At 38.5% G+C, this 21693-nt stretch overlaps 1 protein-coding gene across 1 annotated transcript in view; it reads right to left on the reverse strand.

The window, feature by feature from the left end:
• Positions 1–4646: 4646 nt before the first annotated feature.
• LOC122797840 (vomeronasal type-2 receptor 26-like) overlaps positions 4647–21693 on the reverse strand; it is a 152833-nt gene continuing 135786 nt past the window's right edge. The window contains exon 7 of the mRNA XM_044066361.1: positions 4647–5545. Within this exon, the coding sequence (XP_043922296.1) occupies positions 4647–5545 (899 nt within the window). The remainder of the gene's footprint in view (positions 5546–21693) is intronic.

A 21693-nucleotide genomic window follows, 5' to 3' on the forward strand; every position in this document is an offset into this window, starting at 1 on the left:
GAATGTGGGTTTCAATAACATCTCAATGAATGTGAGTTTCAAGGACAGAGAAGCTAGCTGTTCATGCTAAGTCTGTTTTCATTGTGAGACTGTGTTGTTTTGTTTAGCAAACAGCTATCAGTGTCTATGCTATAAAATTCAAAATAAAAGTTTTAAATATCTTTAATGATTGCAGAAGTAAATAATAAAATAGAATGCACACTGATGGGTTTGGACAGTGCGTATGGTAAAAGAGAAGAAATATCCAAGTAATGGGATACTGAAGTGGCTGGGGGGCTGCTGGGTGATGGGGGCCCTGATCTATTACTCTGCCTAGGGCCCCATTTAACCATGATTCATCTCTGGCCACAGACAGGCAGACAGTAGTTTTCCTTGAAAATAAGAAATTAAAAATCAGCATCGGAAATACTTTCTGGTACACCAGTCAATCTTGCATTTCATCTCATCTGTCAGTTTCCCATATCGGTGATTTTTTCATTTCTACCTGAGATTGCAATTGTGGTATTTGTGAAATCTAGGACTGTGTTTTATTATCCTGCTTTTTTAAATTTTATCCTGTATATGACCACCCCAGACTCCAGTAATGCAGTATCTCCTGCTGTCTGTCCAGCCACCTGTGCAAGCCCTGTGTCACTACTGTTATGGTTTCCATTATTTTAAACATTTTCCAATATTTTTCTATCCAAAAAGGACACCAAAAGATTAGTCTACATAGAACCTGCATGTTCCATCATATTAGACTGCTCCATGACTCCAATTGACACGCACCATACCTCAGTTATGTCACAGGACAAGAGACCACATGTCTCTGACTGACACGTACTACACCACAATTAGTCATGGGGCAAGAGACCATATGACTCTGAATGACATGTACTACACCAAATTTAGTCACTGGGGCTAAGAGACCACATGACTCTGAATGACACATACTATACCATAATTTGTCACTGGGGTTAAGAGACCACATGACTCTAAATGACACGTACTACACCACATTTAGTCATGAGCCAAGAGACCACAGTACAGAAAATTCACCCTGGGTATCACTCCATGGCTCTACTTGACAGAGGCACTGGGAACTAAGGTCGGGTGGCACAATGCCAGGGTATTCTTATGGGCTAGGCTTGTAAAAGCTCCAGGGCCATTAGCCCAGTAAACACCTATGAGTCTATGAACCTATGCTCCTACCTTAGTTATTCATTAATTGCATAAACTCAGTGGAAATGTATCTATTTTCAGCCACAGCCTGAGAATACTGTATACACACACACACACACACACACACACACACACACACACACACACACACACACACACACACACACACACTTTGGAAAAACTCTAGTTTTATTATTGTTAATTGCATAGGCCTTCTGAAAACATGTCACTTTTCAGCCACAAAGTGGATCCCTTTTCTGCTTAAATTAGTAGCCTAGAGTCACACAGTTTACAGGTGGAAGTTGAGGGAATCAGACTTAAGACTACAACATGGCTGCCCATTGAAATGTTGGCACTCAAAATGCTGAATGCCAAAAAGAAAAAAAAAGGAGTGAAAACACAGAGAAGAGCAAATCTTGAAAATCGTTATTCTCCTTAAAACATCTTTTTGGGGGGGGCAAGCCCTCCTGAACCCCTCCATGTGGTGGTAAGCCACCAATACCCCCTGAACTTTTATATACCAATTCAGATATCACTATTACCTCATAGAAAAGGGGATATTTCTAGAAATGGCATTTTGAACTTGCCATATGTAAGTCTGTTCTTTCGGTCATTCAGTCTCTTTGCTTTGAGACTTGGTCTAGCAGGTCCTGACATTTCAAATTGCTACCCATTAGAATGAAGCTCTTTAGCAGTTCATAGTCTGAACATCACCTATTGCATGCTCTTGTTTTGGGAGAGGAAACCTTAATTTCTTAATCCATCATCTGTCCGTGTGAAGAATAAAATTCTGCTTTATTTTACAGACAGTACTTCATTGACAACATTTAAGAACAACTGAATAAATAAATTTATTTCTTAATATCTGCTTAATAGTACTAGAATATACACTCTCAGATGATGCCTAGGCCCTGAATATTTTACCATCTACCATTGTATGGAGAAAGAATCTAGTTAGATGAAAATCATCTCAATGGTCCTGGAGCTATTTCTTTCAACAATTAAAGCAATAATCCAAAATTGTACCAGTTATATCTCAGTCTCTGGTTTGTAAGCAAGGAGTATTTAAAATACATTAGGAAAGACATAGCTCCCCAAAACACATGATATCTGTTTTATCTCAGTCCGAGGGTTTACTAATGCAAAGATGTTTTTCTTGCATGTCCAAGTGTTACATGACTGAATACATTAGCTATGGCTAGCATATTAGATCAGTCAACCTACAGAAATAGCTCACTCATGCCATTTCAATGAGGATATGCCTGATTTGCACTCTTCATTTTGTACATTCCCTGTTGCTAAGATACAAGAAAGGAACAGTCAGAGAATGACAAGCTCCACATGTAATGGACTATCTAATGACCCCTGAGAAGCTGACAAGGGGAGACTAGTTAATGCCAGCTCATCCATCCATCCATCCTGTGAGTGAGTGAAAGGTAAATGCTGGCTCACCCATCCTGGGAGTGATTGAACTGAATGCCAGCTCACCCATCCTAGAATTGAATGAATGGTTAATTTCAGCTCACTCATCCTTGGAGTGCATGAAAAGTCAATCCTGGTTCACCCATCCGAAATGTTAATGAATGGAAAAAGCCAGTTCATCCATCCTGGGAGTGAGAGGATGGTCAATAAGACCTTGTCAGTCTACACTGCCTTGATGATTGCTTGCAGTGTTATTAGCTTGTTAACTTTCACTCTTCCTGATTCATGTAGTGGATCGACTGTTTTGTGTTACATCATAGAACTACCTTCTCTATATTTCTTAGTGACTGCCTTTGATGCTTGATTCAGCCGACTTTCATGAAGCTTTACTTTGTACTGAAAAGCATGACAATAGAAACAGTGTTACATTAGAGCAACTATTTATATTAGCACAGAATTCCCACCAGCCAATAAAAACAGTCTTAGCAGCTGCCGCCTACTGGTGAATATTGCAGTGAAATGATGCAATGAATGGGAAACCCTTAGACATTCATATATCTATTTTTGCCATGCAGAGCATATTGTTAACCTGACAAATACAGTGAACTCTCAGTTAACCTGCACCCATGGGGATTGGTAGATGCCAGATAAGTGTAGTTTCTGGTTGCTTGAGAGTTACTATTAAAAATAGACCTGACAGATACTGCACCCTATACCATACCATACCATACCATACCATACCATACCATACCATACCATACCATAACATACCATACCATAAATGCTGTATTGATTTGATTTTAATATTGAGATACAGTGATTAAAAGCCTGGCTGGAATAATATTTTAAACTTATATTTCCACTAGAAAGCATGGCATGCGGAACTGTTTTCAGTGGCACGCCAAGTGGATTGGAATTGAATGAATTAAACAGAGAGAGAGTGTGAATGCATGTATGAATGCAGAAGCAACTGTGTGAGAGAGAGATCGTTGAGATGCATGAAAGCTGAAGAGCATGTGTGAGAGACTGGAGAGAGAATGTGCAATCTGATGAAAACTGATTGAGTATGGAGTGAGTGTTGACATTTTAGCGATTTGACTTGTTTGGTTTGACTTATTCTCAGGTTGGGGAGAGAGGAAATTTATTTTTATCTTCCTTTCTAAAACTCTGAAAATGTAAGGTATGTTTCTGCAGGAGGAAAACAAAATGCAACACATGAAAAACTGAATTGTTCATACTGTACTGTACTTCTTCAATTTTTTCTGGTTGTTCGTCTTCCGGTTAACTCAGAGTTAAATGTATTGGAACATAAACAGATAGATCCCTGACCACATTTGATCATCTTTATTTTCTCAACTGAAACTAATCTTTTGAACTCCTGTGCTTTTGGCATTAATAGCTGAGATTTATTAATAAATAATAACAAAGCTCGTACAGTCGCACATTGTCTAGCTACCACAGTTTGACAATTCTCACATCAATAGATGAATTTTAAATATTGCAAAGCAGAATATAAAATTATGATATCAAAATTTATTTCTTGTGAACAATGGACTAATACAATGTTAAAAGACATATTTTAGACAAAATACCACTCCCAGGCACCAAGATTGTTGTGGTTTATTTTATTTACTAACCAAGATTCTGTCTCTATTAACCATTTTCATCCATGATCAGGCCAAAAGGCTAATGGTATATGCAGTTTATACATAGTTTAGGGAACCAATCAACAAGCATACTTTTAAAGTGGGTGGAAACAAGAGTGACCACAGAAAGTCCACGTAAGGATATGCCATCTTCATAAAGACAGCAAATGAAAATCAGGACTGAGCCATGGACCATGAACCCATGAAGCCAAAACTTTATGTACTGCTGTTTGGGTTTTTCTAGATGGTGTGACCCTACCTGTAAATGTATCACACCAAAGCATAATCTTGCCAGCAAGTCTATTTTCAGCTAAATCAAGCAGGTATAGTCATGAAAAAGTCAGTATAACAAATATTAAGATGGAATTTGCATATTGTATACAATAGCTAAGGTTGTGGTAGGTAGATGAATTTGTTTTAGTTTCCAGTTACCTTTTCTCTTGTATTCATGTCCGGTCTAAGCAGAATAATGTAACATTTTGGCATAAATATACAAATGATCAGTCCAGTAGTAGAAGCCAGGATTGCAAAAATCTCCACTGCAGCCATAGTCTTTCCTGTAGTGCTTAGGTATGCTGGGATAAAGGACAACCAGACACTAATAAACACAAGCATGCTAAATGTAATGTATTTAGCTTCATTAAACCTATCAGGCAAACTTCTTGCAAGGAATGCAACAACGAAGCAAATACCTGATAAGATTCCTAGATATCCCAGCATGCAGTAGAACATAACAGCAGAACCTTCATTGCACTCAATTATTATTTTCCCAGGTACAGAGTTCATATTGTTCTGAGGGAAAGGGGTAGCAGAAGACAACCAGATTATACATATAATAATTTGCAGCATGGAACTGGAAACAATGATGGAGCTGGGTATCTTCCTTGACCCCACCCGATTCTTTAGATTACTGGATGGTTTAGTAGCATTAAAGGCAATAACAACAATGAGAGTTTTGGCCAGAACAGATGAAATGGAAACAGAAAATATGACACCAAACGCTGACTGTCGAAGGAGGCAGGTAGTTTTCATGGGATGTCCAATGAATATCAAAGAACAGAGAAAACACAGTAAGAGTGAGATTAGCAGAACATAACTGACCTCCCGGTTGTTGGCTTTAACTATCGGGGTGTTCCGGAACCGAATGAAGATGCAAAGGATAGATAACGTAATGAAGGAACCAGTGAGAGACAGGCCAGCTAATGATGAACCAAGGGAGTCTTCAAATGAGAGGAAGTCAGTGACTTTGGGAACGCATTTCTCCCGCTTGGAATTTGACCACAGATATTCAGGGCACTTCATACAATCATTGGCACCTGAAAAAGAAACCTGTTAACATATCTGGTTATTTTATTTTACTTTCACCTACTTCATTTATTTTACTTTATTTAACTACATTTTGCTTACTAAAAATACTCTACTGAACCAAGACCCTCTCTCAGAGAATTATCAAGGGAAACAATTGCCCAAGAAATGAAAACGCCTGATGCACTAAATTAAATTGATAAATAACATACCAAGATATAAGAGGGCTAATGAAATTAACATTAAAAGTTAAAAACAGCATCATTCTAAAAGTTTCAATAAAATGATCAAATAAGTACAAAGACTACTATAGCAAACATACTTTTAGCCATACAGATTAGACTGAATATAAGGGTCAGAGTTATGTCAGCTCCATGGGGCAGAGGAAACCAGCCCTGGTGCAGGAGATCCTGGGTTTACTTGTTAAGCCTATTCCCTGAGTTAATGACCAAGGCATTGAGAATGAATGGCATTTTTTGCCAGCTTATCTATTTCAGGGAAGACTTAAGGGATATGCTAGGGGTAACAATGACCCAAAGTTTCAACCCTCCCAAAAAATAATTGGGGTAGGCTTATTTTCTGCCTTTTATCTTGTCACATCAAACCTTCCTGTATAGTAGATTATTTGCTCTATTTTATTTTTTTCTCACCTCACTTCCCCTTTCCATCCTTTTTGAAATAACTCAAACAGAACAAATGTACGACTTCAGGAAATGTAACTATCATGCAGTTTTCTTCCCATTAATACTCTCTTACTAAATTATTTAAAAAAAGTTTTACTTTTGTTCTAATTACACAGAGTAACCTAGTGAACAATATTATCAAAGGTAAAATGTTTACGTTGAAATTAAACCTTGAACTACCTTTTGATAGAAGAATGAATGTTGCCAGCAGTGATAATATTATAAGTACATGTTCCACTTTTAACCCTTCCCTTTACCCAAATTTGCAATTGTTTGAAAGTGTTTGAGGATTTGATAGTAGAGTATTTTATGGTGAATAATACAAGTGTATATTATTTTGCTATGATATCTAATAGAAGACATTCACTGTATGATACGAGTCACAAAAAGATATAAAATATTTATAAAACCAGATTGGGGGGATGGGTAATAATGAAATATGACTATACAGGTAAAATGTTATGTCATTTATGTAATGAGAAATGTTACTAGATTGTGTACACTACATTTAGAGATGTTTGTTTATGTTTAGAAGAATTACTGAGGGCTAATTGGAGCAGTACTGAAATCTGGGGGGTTTTTTGCATGTTTAACAGCAGCTTGTGATCCTAAACAATTGTTGATATTCCTAGAGTGCTTAACAGTATGGCTGATCCTGTAGTTTATCTAATTATACTGCTAACAGGATCTAAGACTGAGAATTTCACCCTTATTTATAAAGAACATTGAAAAGTAATTAGAATCTGTTCCACCAGGTTTTAAAAGACTCATGGATGTTTCAAGTGAAAATATGTGAAAGTACTTTCTACAGTGCAAATTAAGGATTTTTTGCATCAATCCCCAATAATACAGGGGTACCAATGGTACAATGGTTTTAGTAATGCTTAGTCAAGTTTTAAAATATAAATATATTAACATTATTAGTAACCTGACAGAATTAAGAAAGGCAACAAGTCACTGGAGTAACCTTGGGTACAGCATGTGCACCAGTGTTTGACAATCTAGTATTATGGTATAATATTCATATTACTGCAGGGTCTAAGATGGAACTAAGCTTACGTTTTGGATATCTTGAACATGCTACTAGTTTTTTAAGCTTTATGTATATAGTTCCACTTCTGAAATAAACTATTTTGATGTCGTCTTTTAAAAAATTTTCAAAACTGAATCTTTTGGATCAAAGTTTTATAGGAAGCCACCATTTTCAAACAGTTCATAAGTGAATGCTAGGCTAACTGCCCTTAAGGGGTATTTTAAACCTAGGCAATAACCCAAGGTCAAGAAAAAAATACTGTACTTTGAGTTTAAGAGAAAAATACCCTAACCATTATGCCAAACCAACTCCATTATGATAACTTATAAACATTTTAAAAGTAATCACCTTTTTTGGCCTCGGTATGGGGTTCCTAAATTAGGACTTTAGGAGTCATAAGGGATGATAACAGGTTTCAAGTATATGTTATGGTTTTTGTTAATATGCTTTTAGATGGAGATTGCCCACAGTGCTTTCAACATTTAAAGAAGTAATGGACAACGGAAGTAATGGGTTTATTCCTGTTTTAAAATGTAATAAGAATTCTGAATGGACATCTAACAACAGGGTTCAAAAGAACGTGGATGTAAATTTTCAGTAGGGTCATGGCACTCATACTAATGATTGGGCAACTATGAAAATTATACTTAATGAAAAATGAAGCATTTTTATAAACCCAGAACACTTTCTAAAGAATGTAGGCATGGAACCCAGGAATGATAACTAGTAGAAACTACAGCATTATTTAAAATCTATTCCACTTGAGACACAAATGAGACTGAATAGTGGTATTCTTAAGTGTGCCAGTTGCATCTATTGCTGCTATGTTTATGACGTTTCAGGTATAAACATTTCTCATTTTCCTAAAACTATTTTTGTACTAATTGCAATACTATACAGGTAGTATCTGTTCCCAAATCTTTGTTTTGTACAGATTTTCATGTGGAGAAAACTTAGAGATGACCACTTTAATGGACTAATAGATTTGAGGAAATAATGCATCATATAAACAGTCAATATTTTGTAAGAAATAAAAAAAAAATCTTGAAAAACTTTAGAGATTATCAAGGTGAGGAAGATGAGAAAACATGCTTGTAAATAAAGAACTGACATGGATGGCAGATTATATTAAATGCATGCACACTTACTATGAATAAATGAGAGCATTTCTTTTATAGGTGTCCTAAATAGCAGAGCATCACAATTATAAACACGTTTGTTTTACAAAGGAATTTAATCTCATAGTTATGTAGTGGAATTGCTTTGACCTAGCAGATGGTTTTAATGCTTGTCTGGCAGTTGGCACAGGGGATAAAGGCTGTGAACTGTAGTTGTCATGGCACAGTGTTTGATTGGCTCAGCCCTCATTTGCCTGCTGTGTGACCTGCAGCATGTCACTTCACCAAATACTGCTCTCCGGTTGCACTGGGAAAGACACCGTGGGTCCACCTGGTTAACAAGCGAGTATTGTTATTATTGTTTTATTGAACATACTCATTGTACCTAACATGATGTTCTTTTTTTTTATGGACAAAAGTCCAGAAGTGAAGATGGTAGTTAAGGAGCAATGTGGCATATTGCAGGACACAACAGGCATCACAGTGGAGTGAAGCAAATTGTCAGTAGTGTTGGGAAGTCACTCTACAAAGGTGGACAAATTCCTCCATGACCCACATGCCCAGCTATGGTCACCATGGCATGAGCCACATGGTAGCCCAATAACTCCAAACACTAACATGATGAACATTTATGGTAGCATGGCTGGACTTCAGAAGCATGCCCACCATCACTGATGACACTGCTTGTGTATGAGCCATTAGCAAGGTATACTATGCAGACATATTTGAAATTCCTATTAAATGGTTAAAGTTTGTTGTTAATAGTATTGGATAAACTAATAGTCACTTGTGAATCTAAATGGGTTGTTTATCATAGTCAGTGTGTCACAAGCAATAATTTTTAACAGTGCCTTTTTAAATGCAGTCATAACATTTATAACTTTAAGAGATTTATGTTTTCTGTATTGTAACAAAAAATGGATGTTATGGGTGGTGATGTTGATTCCCTCTTAGAAACATGGGAAAATGTATTAGCATTTAATTATGAATGCTTTTGAACATCCTAATTGAAATGATATTTCAAATACCAATTGTTTCATAAGGAATAAAGCACTGTTTTATTGACTATTTTATGTAGAAATCCAATTTTGAAATGGTTTTAAGTGTTTCATCATGATGCTGTTAAGAGAGTACTATCCGTATGGTAGAACTTGCATGTTTTTTTAATATAGCAATAACCCACGCCTGGGTGTGGGTAATGCTGGATTTACCCACGGTTTGGTCCCGAGGGACCAAACAAAGCCAACCGTGGGTAAATACAGCATTACCCACACCCAGAAGTGGGTTATTGCTATTACTATGACATTATTTAAGAAAAGAAACTATTACTTTTCTTAAATAATGGCATAGTATAATGCCTGTTTACTGCCCTTCCGCAGATGTCTGGCATCCGCGGCAGTTCTGATTTACTGCGCGCCTACGCAGTACATCAGAGCTGTGGGCAAAAGCAATGGAGAAAGCAAGATCTCCGTTGCTTTTTTTTTAATGTTTTTGCTATGTTAAATGGGTTTAACATAGCGAGACAGTTTTAAAATAAGCAACGGAGATGTCTGTTGCTTATTTTAAAACTGTCTCGCTATGTTAAACCCATTTAACATAGCGAGACAGTAGAGTTATACTAATGGAAAAAAGTCCGGGCGACCGGACCTTTTTCCATTAGTATAACTCGATTTACAATGTGCATGCTGGCCAATCAGCATGCACGTTTTGGGGGGGCCATGGTATAATAAAGAACATTCATCTGGTGATTGGTGGACTTTTCGTATTTTCCTACTATATTGCACCTCTGACAGTGTCACATTTTTTGAATAGTTGGCAACTTGGTGCTATCTTTACTGATTGCCTTCCTTTTTAATTCTGCATTGATAGCTGTGGTCCCGGGGTTAGGGGGAGCCTTGACTTTTTTCCCAAACAATATTTTCACATAGGACAAAGGCAATCTTACAGTTATATAAATGAAAAACATACAAAATGATACCACTTCAGTTGCAAACATGTTACATCACAGACACCATTGAAACAACTGTAGTTGCAAACATTTACATCAGTTATAAATCATCCAGTCATTGTCCATTTAAAATGATATGGCTCATTCAAATCTTGGAGTTTGCCATTGAATAGTTCCTAACTGTTATTGTTTTAACTGGAATTTCTGGGTTGATTTTCACTTCAAATTAGACAGCTTTGCAATCCAACCTCACTAGTGAGTATGTGACATGGGGGGGGGGGGGTTGAAATGCTGTTCCATACTGGTGAGTGCCAGATCCACTATGTTTGGTCTTCTGGTTGTAGTGTGCACTATCTGTTCCATGGCGCTTGTGTTAATAAAGTCCAGGAAGCATTGTGCCTGTGAGTTTGAACAGTATACATTTCTGAGTCTCTAGAGGGGTAGTTGAAATAACCCATAAATATGGTGTTTGGTTGGATGGCGAGTACCTCCAGTAGGTTTAAGTTAGAGTCATGATACTCTAGGGGCATAGAAGGTGATGTCTAACTAGCCATGACATGGTGAGGAACCTTATCTATGTTAACTTATATATTGATAAGCTCCATAGTATCATCATGTTTAACTAATCAGGAAGTATGTGTTGCTGTTGGTTTAAGTGTGTGGAAAGTACAGAATCCTTGCAGTGCCAGAGTACAGATTTAAACCAAGTTTTGATCATGAACATATGTTTACATTCTCGCAGTGAAGAGGGCTTGAAGGGTGTAAATTTTTTATTTTAAGCTCCAAGCATTAAGCAGTAATACATTAAGGTTGCTTGTAGATTTCCTCACTATATTGGTAGTTTTATCTTTTTGTCATTGCCTAAAAAGGCTCAAAGGGGGGCATATAAGGTCTTAGCCAATATCTGAAATCCCAGGGGGTGCAGGTACAACCCATCTTTGGCAAAGCCATATGGTCATTTGACCATGTCCTCCCACACTGACAGATACTGGACACTCCTGGAGTGACACCAGAAACTTAGCCAGTAATGAAAATCAATGATTTTATGTTCTCATTGCAGTTCATCCTTGGTGAAGGTAGAATGCTGCTTATACCTGTCTGTGACCTATATTTCAAGACATCTATTATGTCTCTTTTCATGTAGCCCAGTGAGGTATGTCTCAGGTCATTTACACCCACATGGACTATGATGGAACGATATTGGTACCTGGCCTGTGTTGACTGTACTGCATTCATGATATTGCGGATTCTGGCTCCAGATAGGGAGCTAACCGTTATCTTCTCCTTATCTAACCTAGAAGGCGGGGCATCTTTTTGTCACACAACACAGTCTCCATTTACAACAGTATTAGGAAAAGTATATGCTTCTCTTACGGGCTTTGAGGAAATGCTCTGCATGCAATGTGTGTTTGCAGCAATCCAGTCTACTGCCATGTTTCAAACACACATTACACTCAGTGTGCACTTCAGAGTGTATGGTTGCCACACACTCACTTATCAGATAGTGTGCTAATGTTGCAGTGACCACGACAGATATATGACTGGAATTTTAGGGAAGTCGTACTGAAAGGGCACAAGGAAAAAGCAGAGCAGCTTGCACTCATCTTGGATAGCCATCTGGCCAGAACCTAGGGTGCTGCTAAACTGTATCACCTGGGAAAGGGAAAGTGCATGTGGCTGACATAGCCATATGACTCAGTATGGGAAATTGCAATCTCAATGGTACATGAGACTGTGGCCACTCCCAACAGTACTAAGGTCAATGAGATGGCAGATGTTGGATAATCCTACACACAGACACTGCTTTTGGCCTAATCACATAAGTGTACCTGAGGGAGCATGACACTATGATTATTGTAGCTCCTGACAGCATCTGTCCCATAAGTGACCAAGGTATTTTTTCAGGCCCAACAAGGAGGTCAGCTGAGTTCTGCAGGATGCTAAAGTAGACAAGGCAGGAACTTGTGTGGACAAAAATGTTGCAGGTAGACTGACATAGATATTCATGCATGTATACTGTCAGGTCACTGACATGATCCTTTATGTCAGTACTTATGGCACTGTAGACAGGCAACCTTCATGGGGTAACATGGAAGCACCTCACAAACACCAGGGAGGTCCTAGTATCACTTAGTGGTGACAATGAAAAAAATTATTTCCGCTGGTGGACCTTAGATCTGTAGTATAGATGATATGCTTCACCACCTTGAACTGCCCAGGTGTCAGTGGATGATACTCCTGGTGTATAGTAACTGATATCATACAGCAGAGGAGAAACTGGTACTGAATATAGTGTCTACATGATGTTGTCAGGCTAATGTATACAGTACCCTGGCATCATATTATAGATCAGAGTGTGTGTTCTACCTTTTAGAACCATTCCAGTCAGTGGGGACGTGCATATAAGTACTGAGCACATGCAAGCAAGAGTGCCATTTTGTGTGAGCAGCCAGGGAGAAAACATGTATGTTCGTAGCAGTCAGTCAGTTAGTTTGTTTAAGTTTTATGTTCTAGTCCTTCATTCAGATGTGTTTGTGCACAATAAACTACTTAAACGAACACTCAAGCTTCATTGTCTTATTTGAATACACAAGATGAGCGACATGATGTTAGAATGGAATCTGAAGTCAAAACCATGAGGCACGCAGTTAGTAATGGAGGAATATACACTAGTAGATCATCTGAAACACAAACAACTTGCAAATAGGTCAGAAAAATAATTCCAGGTACTAAAACTATTTTAAATGATTTTTTATGTAATAAATATAAAACAAAGCATTCAAAATGCTCAAAACGAATTTCTAATTAAACAAAAAGTTTGAAATTGTGACATATTGATAAAAATATTCAAAATACTTACAGAAATGCTCAAAATAACTTCTGACTCAAATAAAATGTATAAAAAAGGGAACATGACTATTTTTTGCTATGTGCTTCTTTTTTGCATTAACTAAAGTTATTCGAAGTATCCGAAGTGTGAAAAGTGTTGGCAGTGTGTACAGTATTACACTACAATTATTTTGCAGAAAACAGTTATTTCAAAGAGATTGCTGTGCAGTTGAATATTATTACAAGTACCTGGTGTGTATTTGAAACTTTTGACATGCCAGAAGACTTTCACAAATCTGGTCCACTTGTGTTTGATAACAATACAAAAAGCAATGCCTTTCAGCTTCTCCCGTTAGGGGTCACCACAGTGGATCACCAGTCCTCAGATTGATTGGCAATGTAGTTTTTGTGGTGTCAAGTTGCCAGCCCAGTGCCCAACCTTCACAGAAGTCACATGCACACACATACGCGCGAGCGCACCTACCTGCATGTCTTTAAAACTTACTCGACAGCAGGGAGGACATGCAGACTCTGCACAGAAGGTGCTCCAGCCAAGAATTGACCCAGAGAACCTCTTGCTGGGAGGTGACAATGTTAACTGCTGCATCACCACTGCCAACATACTTGCATTTGATAACAACATTGCTGAAATTTGGAGAGTGTTTGAGCAAGAGTACGATATTTTCATACAGGCTGCTTTTTTCTGACAGACACATGTACAAAGGCATTTATTCTGCTTAATCTAGCTAGTTCAGAAGCCATTGAAAGACAGCGTTCATTTGTGTATGTACCTGCTGTATATGCAGGGGAGGGGAAAGACCGCCATACTGTGGTACCAGCAGAAACGAGGGAAGACCCTGAGTGCTTAAAATCTAAATTTAGAGAAATGTTCAACCCCCAAATGAAAATTACAATGGAAATACACTTAGTTCATACAAGAGATCAAAAACCTGGTGAAACTTTTGCAGCATATGTAACAAATTTGAGAAATAAGGCAAAAACGTGCAGAATTGGTGATCTAAGAGATGGGTTGATAAAAGAAAGGCTTGTGTGGGCTATTAATAATAATGCAGTGAGAAAGAATTTGCTTTGAGACAATGATTTAACTTTGAGCAAGGCCAGAGATATTTTTCAGATTTATCAGCTCTCAGAAAAGCACACAAATATGCTTACAAATGAGAAAAGCATGCTTGCAGTGTCTTCCATTGCTAATGTTGATAGTATGCAGCATGAGGTTAAAAGATACAGGCATAAGGGCAGGGCCACACTCTGGGTCTCTCTCTAGCAAAACCTGTGGTCACTTCAGCAAAACCCAGAGCAGCTACAGTAAGATCCTGGGCACACATAGTAAAGCAAAGGGGTGACTCAGCAAAACTTGAGGCAAACCTCATAGGCAATTGTCGTAATTGTAGAGGGAGCCATGAGCCCAAACGAGAAAAATGCTTAGCTTTTGGTCATCAGTGGTACAAATGTAAAAAATGGAATAATTTCAAAAGGCTCTTGAAATCTAAAAGGACACATTCTTTTGTTGGAAAAGAGCATTCAAACAGGCAAGTCAATCAAACAGAGAGCTGCGACCCCACTTTTTATGTTGATGGTCTGTCTGTGATTGATGAAATAGTCAATGCAGTAGATCTGTGGGCAAAAAAGTGAAGTATTTTGTAAGGTTCTGATTAATGGGAGACCTATAAAGCTCAAGGTAGATGCTTGTTCAAAGTGCAATATTATGTCAGTGGAGTAAAAGCTGGTGAGGAACTTAATTTTGCAAAGTGTGCAAAGCTTGTTGCTTATGGTGGTGAAGAACTTTAGACCAAAGGTGCCAGTAGCACTTTGATGTTTCTCTGCTAGGAACAGCTATGACTTGCAGTTTTACATAGACAAGAAACACATGCAGTCATTATTAGGCCTCAGAGACAGTCTGAAAATGGGACTGCTTTCATTTAATAAAGAAGGACGGTGCAGTGGTGCAGCAGAAGTCTTCTCGCCAAACGGCAAGATGTCCTCCAGTTTGATTCTTGGCTGGGGTGCCTTCTGTGTAGAGTCTGCATGTCCTCCCTGCATTCATGTGGGTTTTCTCAGAGTGCTTCAGTTTCCTCCCACGTTACAAAGACATGCATCTGGAGTGTTTCTCCGTGGGCCTCTGCTGAAAATTGGCATTGTTCCAAGTAAAACTTTCCTGGTTAACAAATAGGTTCATAGGTTGATACTCGGCTATTGGCCCTAGGGCCTATACAAGCCTAGCCATAACAATTCCCTGGATATTTCTTCCTACAATATTTACTTCCTGGACCCCTGTCTTGCAGGGTGACTGCCATGATCCCTGGGGTGAATTTCCTATCTCCTATCAAATTTTTAAGGTTCCTTTTGAAGAGGGCCAAGAAGGCGCTCTGCTTGACATGTATGGGCAGTCTATTCCAGAGTATGGGGAGTCTCTGGGTCAGAAACCTATCCCTCCAGCATGTTTTGTTCATTGTGATGACAAGGTTTAGATACCTGGAGCGTGTGACTCTGAGGGATTGGGATTTCTTTAAGTGGAGCATGTCCAACAGCTCAGAGTTTGACATGGCCTTGTATGTTAAGCAGAAATCACCTCTGAGTAGACGATATGCCACAGAGTATAGCTGGAGACTTTTTAGATGGTCAACATAGGGCATCTGCTTTAGGCCTGTGATTCTTTTAGTGAGGTATTTCTGTGGCCTTTTCAGCTGTTGCAGATGTCTTGTGAGGTACATACCAAACAGGGCATTGTACTCTGTAATGGGTCTAATGAGGGATGAGTACAATGGGATAATGACCTCCTTTTTTCTGGATGAAAAGCCCTTAGTGATGAGGTGTGCCACATAGAAGGATTTCCTGACTATTGTGGCAATGTGGTTATCGAAGGTGAGACCACTGTCCACCTGTGTCCCTAAGTCTCTCATCACACTTTCGGTGTTTAGTGCACTGTCACCTATGTGGTAATTCATGGGTACATTTTTTTTTTCCAAAGGGGATAACTATACATTTCTTGGCATTAACCTTGAGCCCGTGGCTCTGGTACCAAGCATCTGTTTCTGTAAGGCCCTTTTGTAGAATAACCACATCATTTGGGGATTCAATAATGGCTCCCAGTTTGCAGTCATCTGCGAACTTTGTTAGCCAGAGTCCCTTAGTGTTGGCCTGTACTTCAGAGAAGTAGATGCCAAACAAGAGCGGTCCCGGGATTGAACCCTGAGGTACTCCACTTGTCACTTGTCTGGAGCTGGATTTAGAGTCGGCTACTTTTACAGTGTGGGTTCTGTCAGTAAGCCAGTTGGCAACCCATCGAATGATGTAGTGATTTAATCCCAGCTTAGTAAGTTTACCTATGATTTCAGAGAGGCGGATGGTGTCGAAGGCCTTGGCAATGTCCAGATAGGCTTTGTGGACCACCTTACCCTTGTCCACAGCTCTGTAGACTGATTCAAAGAAGTCAATCAGGTTCAGGAGACAAGATCAGCCCTTCACGAACCCAAACTGGGTGAGGTCCAGTGTCTGAAGGTTGCCAATGTTTTTGTTTATAAGTTCCATGATAATGCATTCCATGCCCTTGCAGATCAGGCTCATCAGACTGATGGGACAGTAGTTCCCAGGATCTAAGGTGGATCCCCCCTTATGGAGTGGGATAACTGTAGCTGTGCGTCACCCAGTGGGCACAAAGCCTGAGGTGAGGCTATGATTAAACATGACACTTAGGTGAGGTGCCAGTTCATTTTGTAGTTTCATGTAGTACACACCCCGGGAAACTGGTCCCATGGATGCTGTATTCTTAGCTTTGGAGAGTGCGGTTTCTACCTGTGTGGCCGTGATTATTGGAATTTGGCAATCTGTTGGTATTGAGATGGGCCCTTTAGGGGGTGAGAGGGGGGTTAAAGTTGGCACTAAATTGATCTGCCTGGATATTGGCAATATCCTTGGGATCAGTATATTTAATGCCATTCTGTTGTAGCTCAGAGCAGATCTGAGCATTGCCATTTAGATTCTTGACATATCTATAGAATGCCTTGTGGCTGTCTATGCAGAAAAGAGTCAAAGCTGAGCTAGACAGAATGGTGCATTTAGGAGTAATTTGTCCAGTAGAAGAAACAAATAAATGGGTATCCTCCATGCTGGTAGCTCATAAGCAAAGCTCAGATAATATTAGAATATGTAGTGATCCAAGAGATTTGAACAAAGCACTAAAATGACTTCATCATCCTATGCATACATTTAAAGAAGTTACTGCCCTTACGCCAAATGCCCCTGTTTTTTTCTGTCTTAGATGCAAAAAGTTCATTTTGGCAAATTTCACTTGATTGAAACTCTTCATTGCTAACCACATACAGTACACCATTTAGAAGGTGCAGATTTTTGAGAATGACATTTGGAATAAACTCTGTCATTGAAGGCTTTCAACATGCAATGGAATATTTTTTTTCTGGCTATACATGTGCTATTACAGTATAGGATATTCTTGAGGAGGCAATGGTTAACTCAACATTATAGAAACCTCAGGAACGTTCTGGGACATGCTTGTGAAGTGAATCTTAAACTGAATCCTCAGAAATGTAAATTTAGGCTGAAAGAAATTACTTATGTGGGTCATTTGTTTACTAGTTCAGGTTTATGACCAGATCCTTTCAAGCAAACAGTGATTCTTGAAATGCCAGCTCCAGACAATATTACAGCCTTACACTTTCTTGGCATGGTCAACTATTTTGGCATGTTTGTTGCAGATCTAAGTGAGCTTTTAGCACTGCTAAGAGAGCTGACACAAAAAGTGTAACTTGGTCCTGGTTGGAACAATACCAAAGAGCATTTGATGTCCTAAAACAGAAAGTTGCCACTCCACCCACTTTGAGATACTATAATGTTCACAAAGCAGTAACTCTTCCCTGTGATGCTTCTAAGTTTGGTCTTGGTGCAGTTGTAGACCAGTAGCTTAAGCATCGAGAACTCTTACCTAAACCAAGGTGCAGTATGGGCAAATACAGAAAGAGCTCTTGGCACTTGTGTTTGCATGTTTCAAGTTCCATTATTATATTTATAACCAATCTATTCAAATAGAGACTGATCACCAACCCTTAGTCACTATTTTGAGAAAGCCTATGTACTCGGCTCCTGCCAGACTACAACACATGATGTTCAAATTGCAAACATACAATTTCAAAATGGTGTACACAAAAGGCAGACTTCTTTATCTTGCTGATACTTTATCCAGTTTGCCCAGAAAAAAAACACTATACAGCATGACAATGAGAAATCTGATTTTGAAGTCATGGAAGTGAAAATGTTTTTCTCCCTCACATCTTGATGAGCTTAGAACTCATACAGCTTCAGATCCAATTCTTCAGAAGCTCAACCATTTTATCAGTCAAGGATGGCAGTCAAAGCAATCTTGTTTACCAGTAGACTTGCAGCAGTATTTTCCTTATAGAGACAAGATTTTGATGGAAGATAGTATCATCATGACATGCCCAAAAGTGGTAGTTCCAACATCCTTGCAACAAGAGTATACTAAAATCTTGCATCATGGCCACCCAGGAACCGATTCTATTAAAACAAGGGTGAGAGGACTACTGTTTTGGCCTTCTATGTCAAGAGATATTGACAAGGAAACATCTTGTTCTGTTTGTAATAGTACTAAACCACATCAACAAAAAGAAACATTTCAGCTAAACCAGATTCCTGAACTACCTGGGTCGACAGTAACTAGCGATATTTCTGAATGGAATGGTCAACATTACTTGTTGTTAGTAGACTCTTATTCAAATTTATTTTTCATTTGTTAACTGAGTTGGTCCAGCTGGGTAAGAATTTACCATTTTTCAGAGGAGACCCGAGAGGAAAAGCCCCAAACAGACATACAAGTAGAGACAAGTTTACAATAATACAGAGCAAAACAATGTCATGAATACAATGGATAAGAAAAAAAAATGTACTCAATGGAATTAAACACAGCTATATAAAAAATATATAATAATAAGGTTGAAAAAAGGAAAAACAACGATAATCCAAGTGGTATGCAGTAAGGGAATTAAGGTTATAGGTAATCGTTTGAAAAATAATATGGCATTATTAGATTAGTGGCTAGAAGGAGAAACTGTGTATGTGCAGGGGGCCTCATATCAAAACTAGTGCAGGAGTAAAAAAAGAAAGAAAAGTGTATGTACAAGGGGCCTCAGATCAGAAGAAGAGATGGTGTGGAAGAAGAAAGGAGTAGAGAAGGGATGTAGTGATCTAGAGGGGGGGTGTAGAAGGGAGAGCATATAGATATAGTAAGTTATAGAAATAGGAAAGGTCTTATAGATCAGATGTAGTGGTAAGGTGGGTATAGGGAGAGGGAGGGGTTAAGTAGGGTGATTGCAGATACATATAGGGTTGCTATGGAGATACAGTATCAGGTCATGTTTGAAGTTAGAAAGGGAGGTATGGCTTCTGATTTGGAGTGGAAGATTGTTCCAGATAAGGAAATGGAGTATACAAGACTGACCTACTTCCTAACTTTACAACCAGTAATGTCATTATGAAATTGAAGAGACATTTTTCTGTCCATGGTAGTCCACACAAAGTCATTTCCGACAATGGTGCACAGTTTACAAGTCAGCAGTTCAAATGATTTGCTGAAACATGGGACTTTGTTCATGTTACTTGTAGTCTTGAATACCCACAATCTAATGGCTTGGCTGAACGTACAGTTCAAAGTGTGAAAGAGCTGTTGGAGAAATCCATACGAGATAATACTGATGTTTTTCCTAATCTGCAGAATCTCAGAAACATTCCTCATGACAATTTACTTGCTTCACCTGCTCAGAGACTTATACTGAGGCAAACCAGAACCACACTACCAATCAGTAAGAATTTGTTGATTCTGAGTGCTAAAAACAACAAAGTAGTAAAAGCTTAACTTCTAAAGAAGCTTTTGTTCCAAAAGTCATATTATAACAAAACCAGAAACCCTCTGAATCCATTTAGGAGAGATGGTCAGGATAAAGACAGCAAAAGGATTTGATTGGATTGGACTTATGAAATATTCATGTGAAGAACCAAGATCATACATCACTGAGTTACAAGGGATGGAATTTAGGCAGAATCGGAAACATTTATTACTGATGTCCGAGCCAGTGTTACGGCATCTTGCCTGTAATGGAGACTTTAATTCTCAGAGGGATTTGTCCAATGTTCCTGCTCCAGAGAACGTTTCATTGTCTGTTCCTGTTCCTGAATGAATCCCTGAAAATCCATGAAGCAGAACATTCCACAGTGACTGTCCCTGTTGCTAAACACAGTTCTAATTATGATATTATGTTATAGAAGTTTCATTAATGATTCTATAATATGATTGTCAAAAAGCAAATACAATTTGTATGCAGGACTATGGAAAAATACAGCTTTATAAGCTGAAGTTACTGCTGTGCTTTAACTGCATTCTTTTGATATGTAACAAGGAAAAAGTAGGAGTTGTATGAAGCCGAGGTATGTTAGTTATTGCAAAAGGAATTTGTTAGCCTGACTCTTCCAGGCTAGGAGAGCGTTGTTCCTACAGAAGGTTTGAAACATCCAAGGTCAGAAAACAAGACCCCTTAAAGCAGGTAAGTCATGTATAGGTAGGTGTTCATGTGAAGTCTGAGGTGAAAATCATGAGGGATGAGGACATTTGCAAGGTTTTTCATCTGTTAGCATCATTTTAATGTAAGAAAATTGCATGATAGGTTTGATAAGAAAAAGGTATAAAGATGTAGTTTTCCTCTGTCAAGTGAGACTGATTTAACAACTGCTATGAAGATTGTCTCCCAGCGCTGTAAGAATAAAATTTCTGTTTGCGCATTCTGAAGTGTTGTTCCTGACTGAAGGCATATAAGGTAAATTTCAATGTTATGTATTTATGACTTTAACATTTTGGTGCCGTGCTCTAAATCTGAAGTTTGGTATTGCTGCAGGGCAGTTCTGGAATAGGGCCCATCACAGATTTTCTGTGAATTCCACACTGCTTTGTGTGAAATAGTCAGAGACTCACATGTACAGCTATTCAGGGTGTGCAAACATATTAGCATTGCCAGGGAAATTGTGTTGTAAAGAGAAAAGGGGTTGGTTTGTTTTTTCTTCTTTCTGTCTCTTAGGCATTTTTTTAGCAAAATGTACAATAAGTGCATGACTATGTTTTTGTTTGACTGACTTGTTTGTAAGGTATACAACTAATAGTGGGAAGACCCCACAGCAAATGACAATAGTAAATGTATGTGCACATACAGTAAATGACAAATTAACACGAGGTGGCACCTTGTGTCAAGGGCAGTACCCTCAGGATTGGAAGGTAAGAGGTATGACAGAAATTTGATTCTGTCAATGTATTAATGTATGAGACAAAGAAAATAACCAAAAAAGTTAAAAGTTAAAGATAAAGTTAAAACAAGTTCATGTGCCCACAGCATGATTGGGACGCAGACTATATACTGTTAAAACAAATTCATGAACCTACCGCATGGTAGGATGTAGAGGTATACATTGTTAAAATAAATTCATGAGCCCATAGCACTCTGGAACTTAAAAG

The sequence above is a fragment of the Protopterus annectens genome, chromosome 3.part1, assembly GCF_019279795.1.
Source record: "Protopterus annectens isolate FY-2018-M chromosome 3.part1, PAN1.0, whole genome shotgun sequence".
NCBI classification, from domain to species: Eukaryota; Metazoa; Chordata; order Ceratodontiformes; family Protopteridae; genus Protopterus; species Protopterus annectens.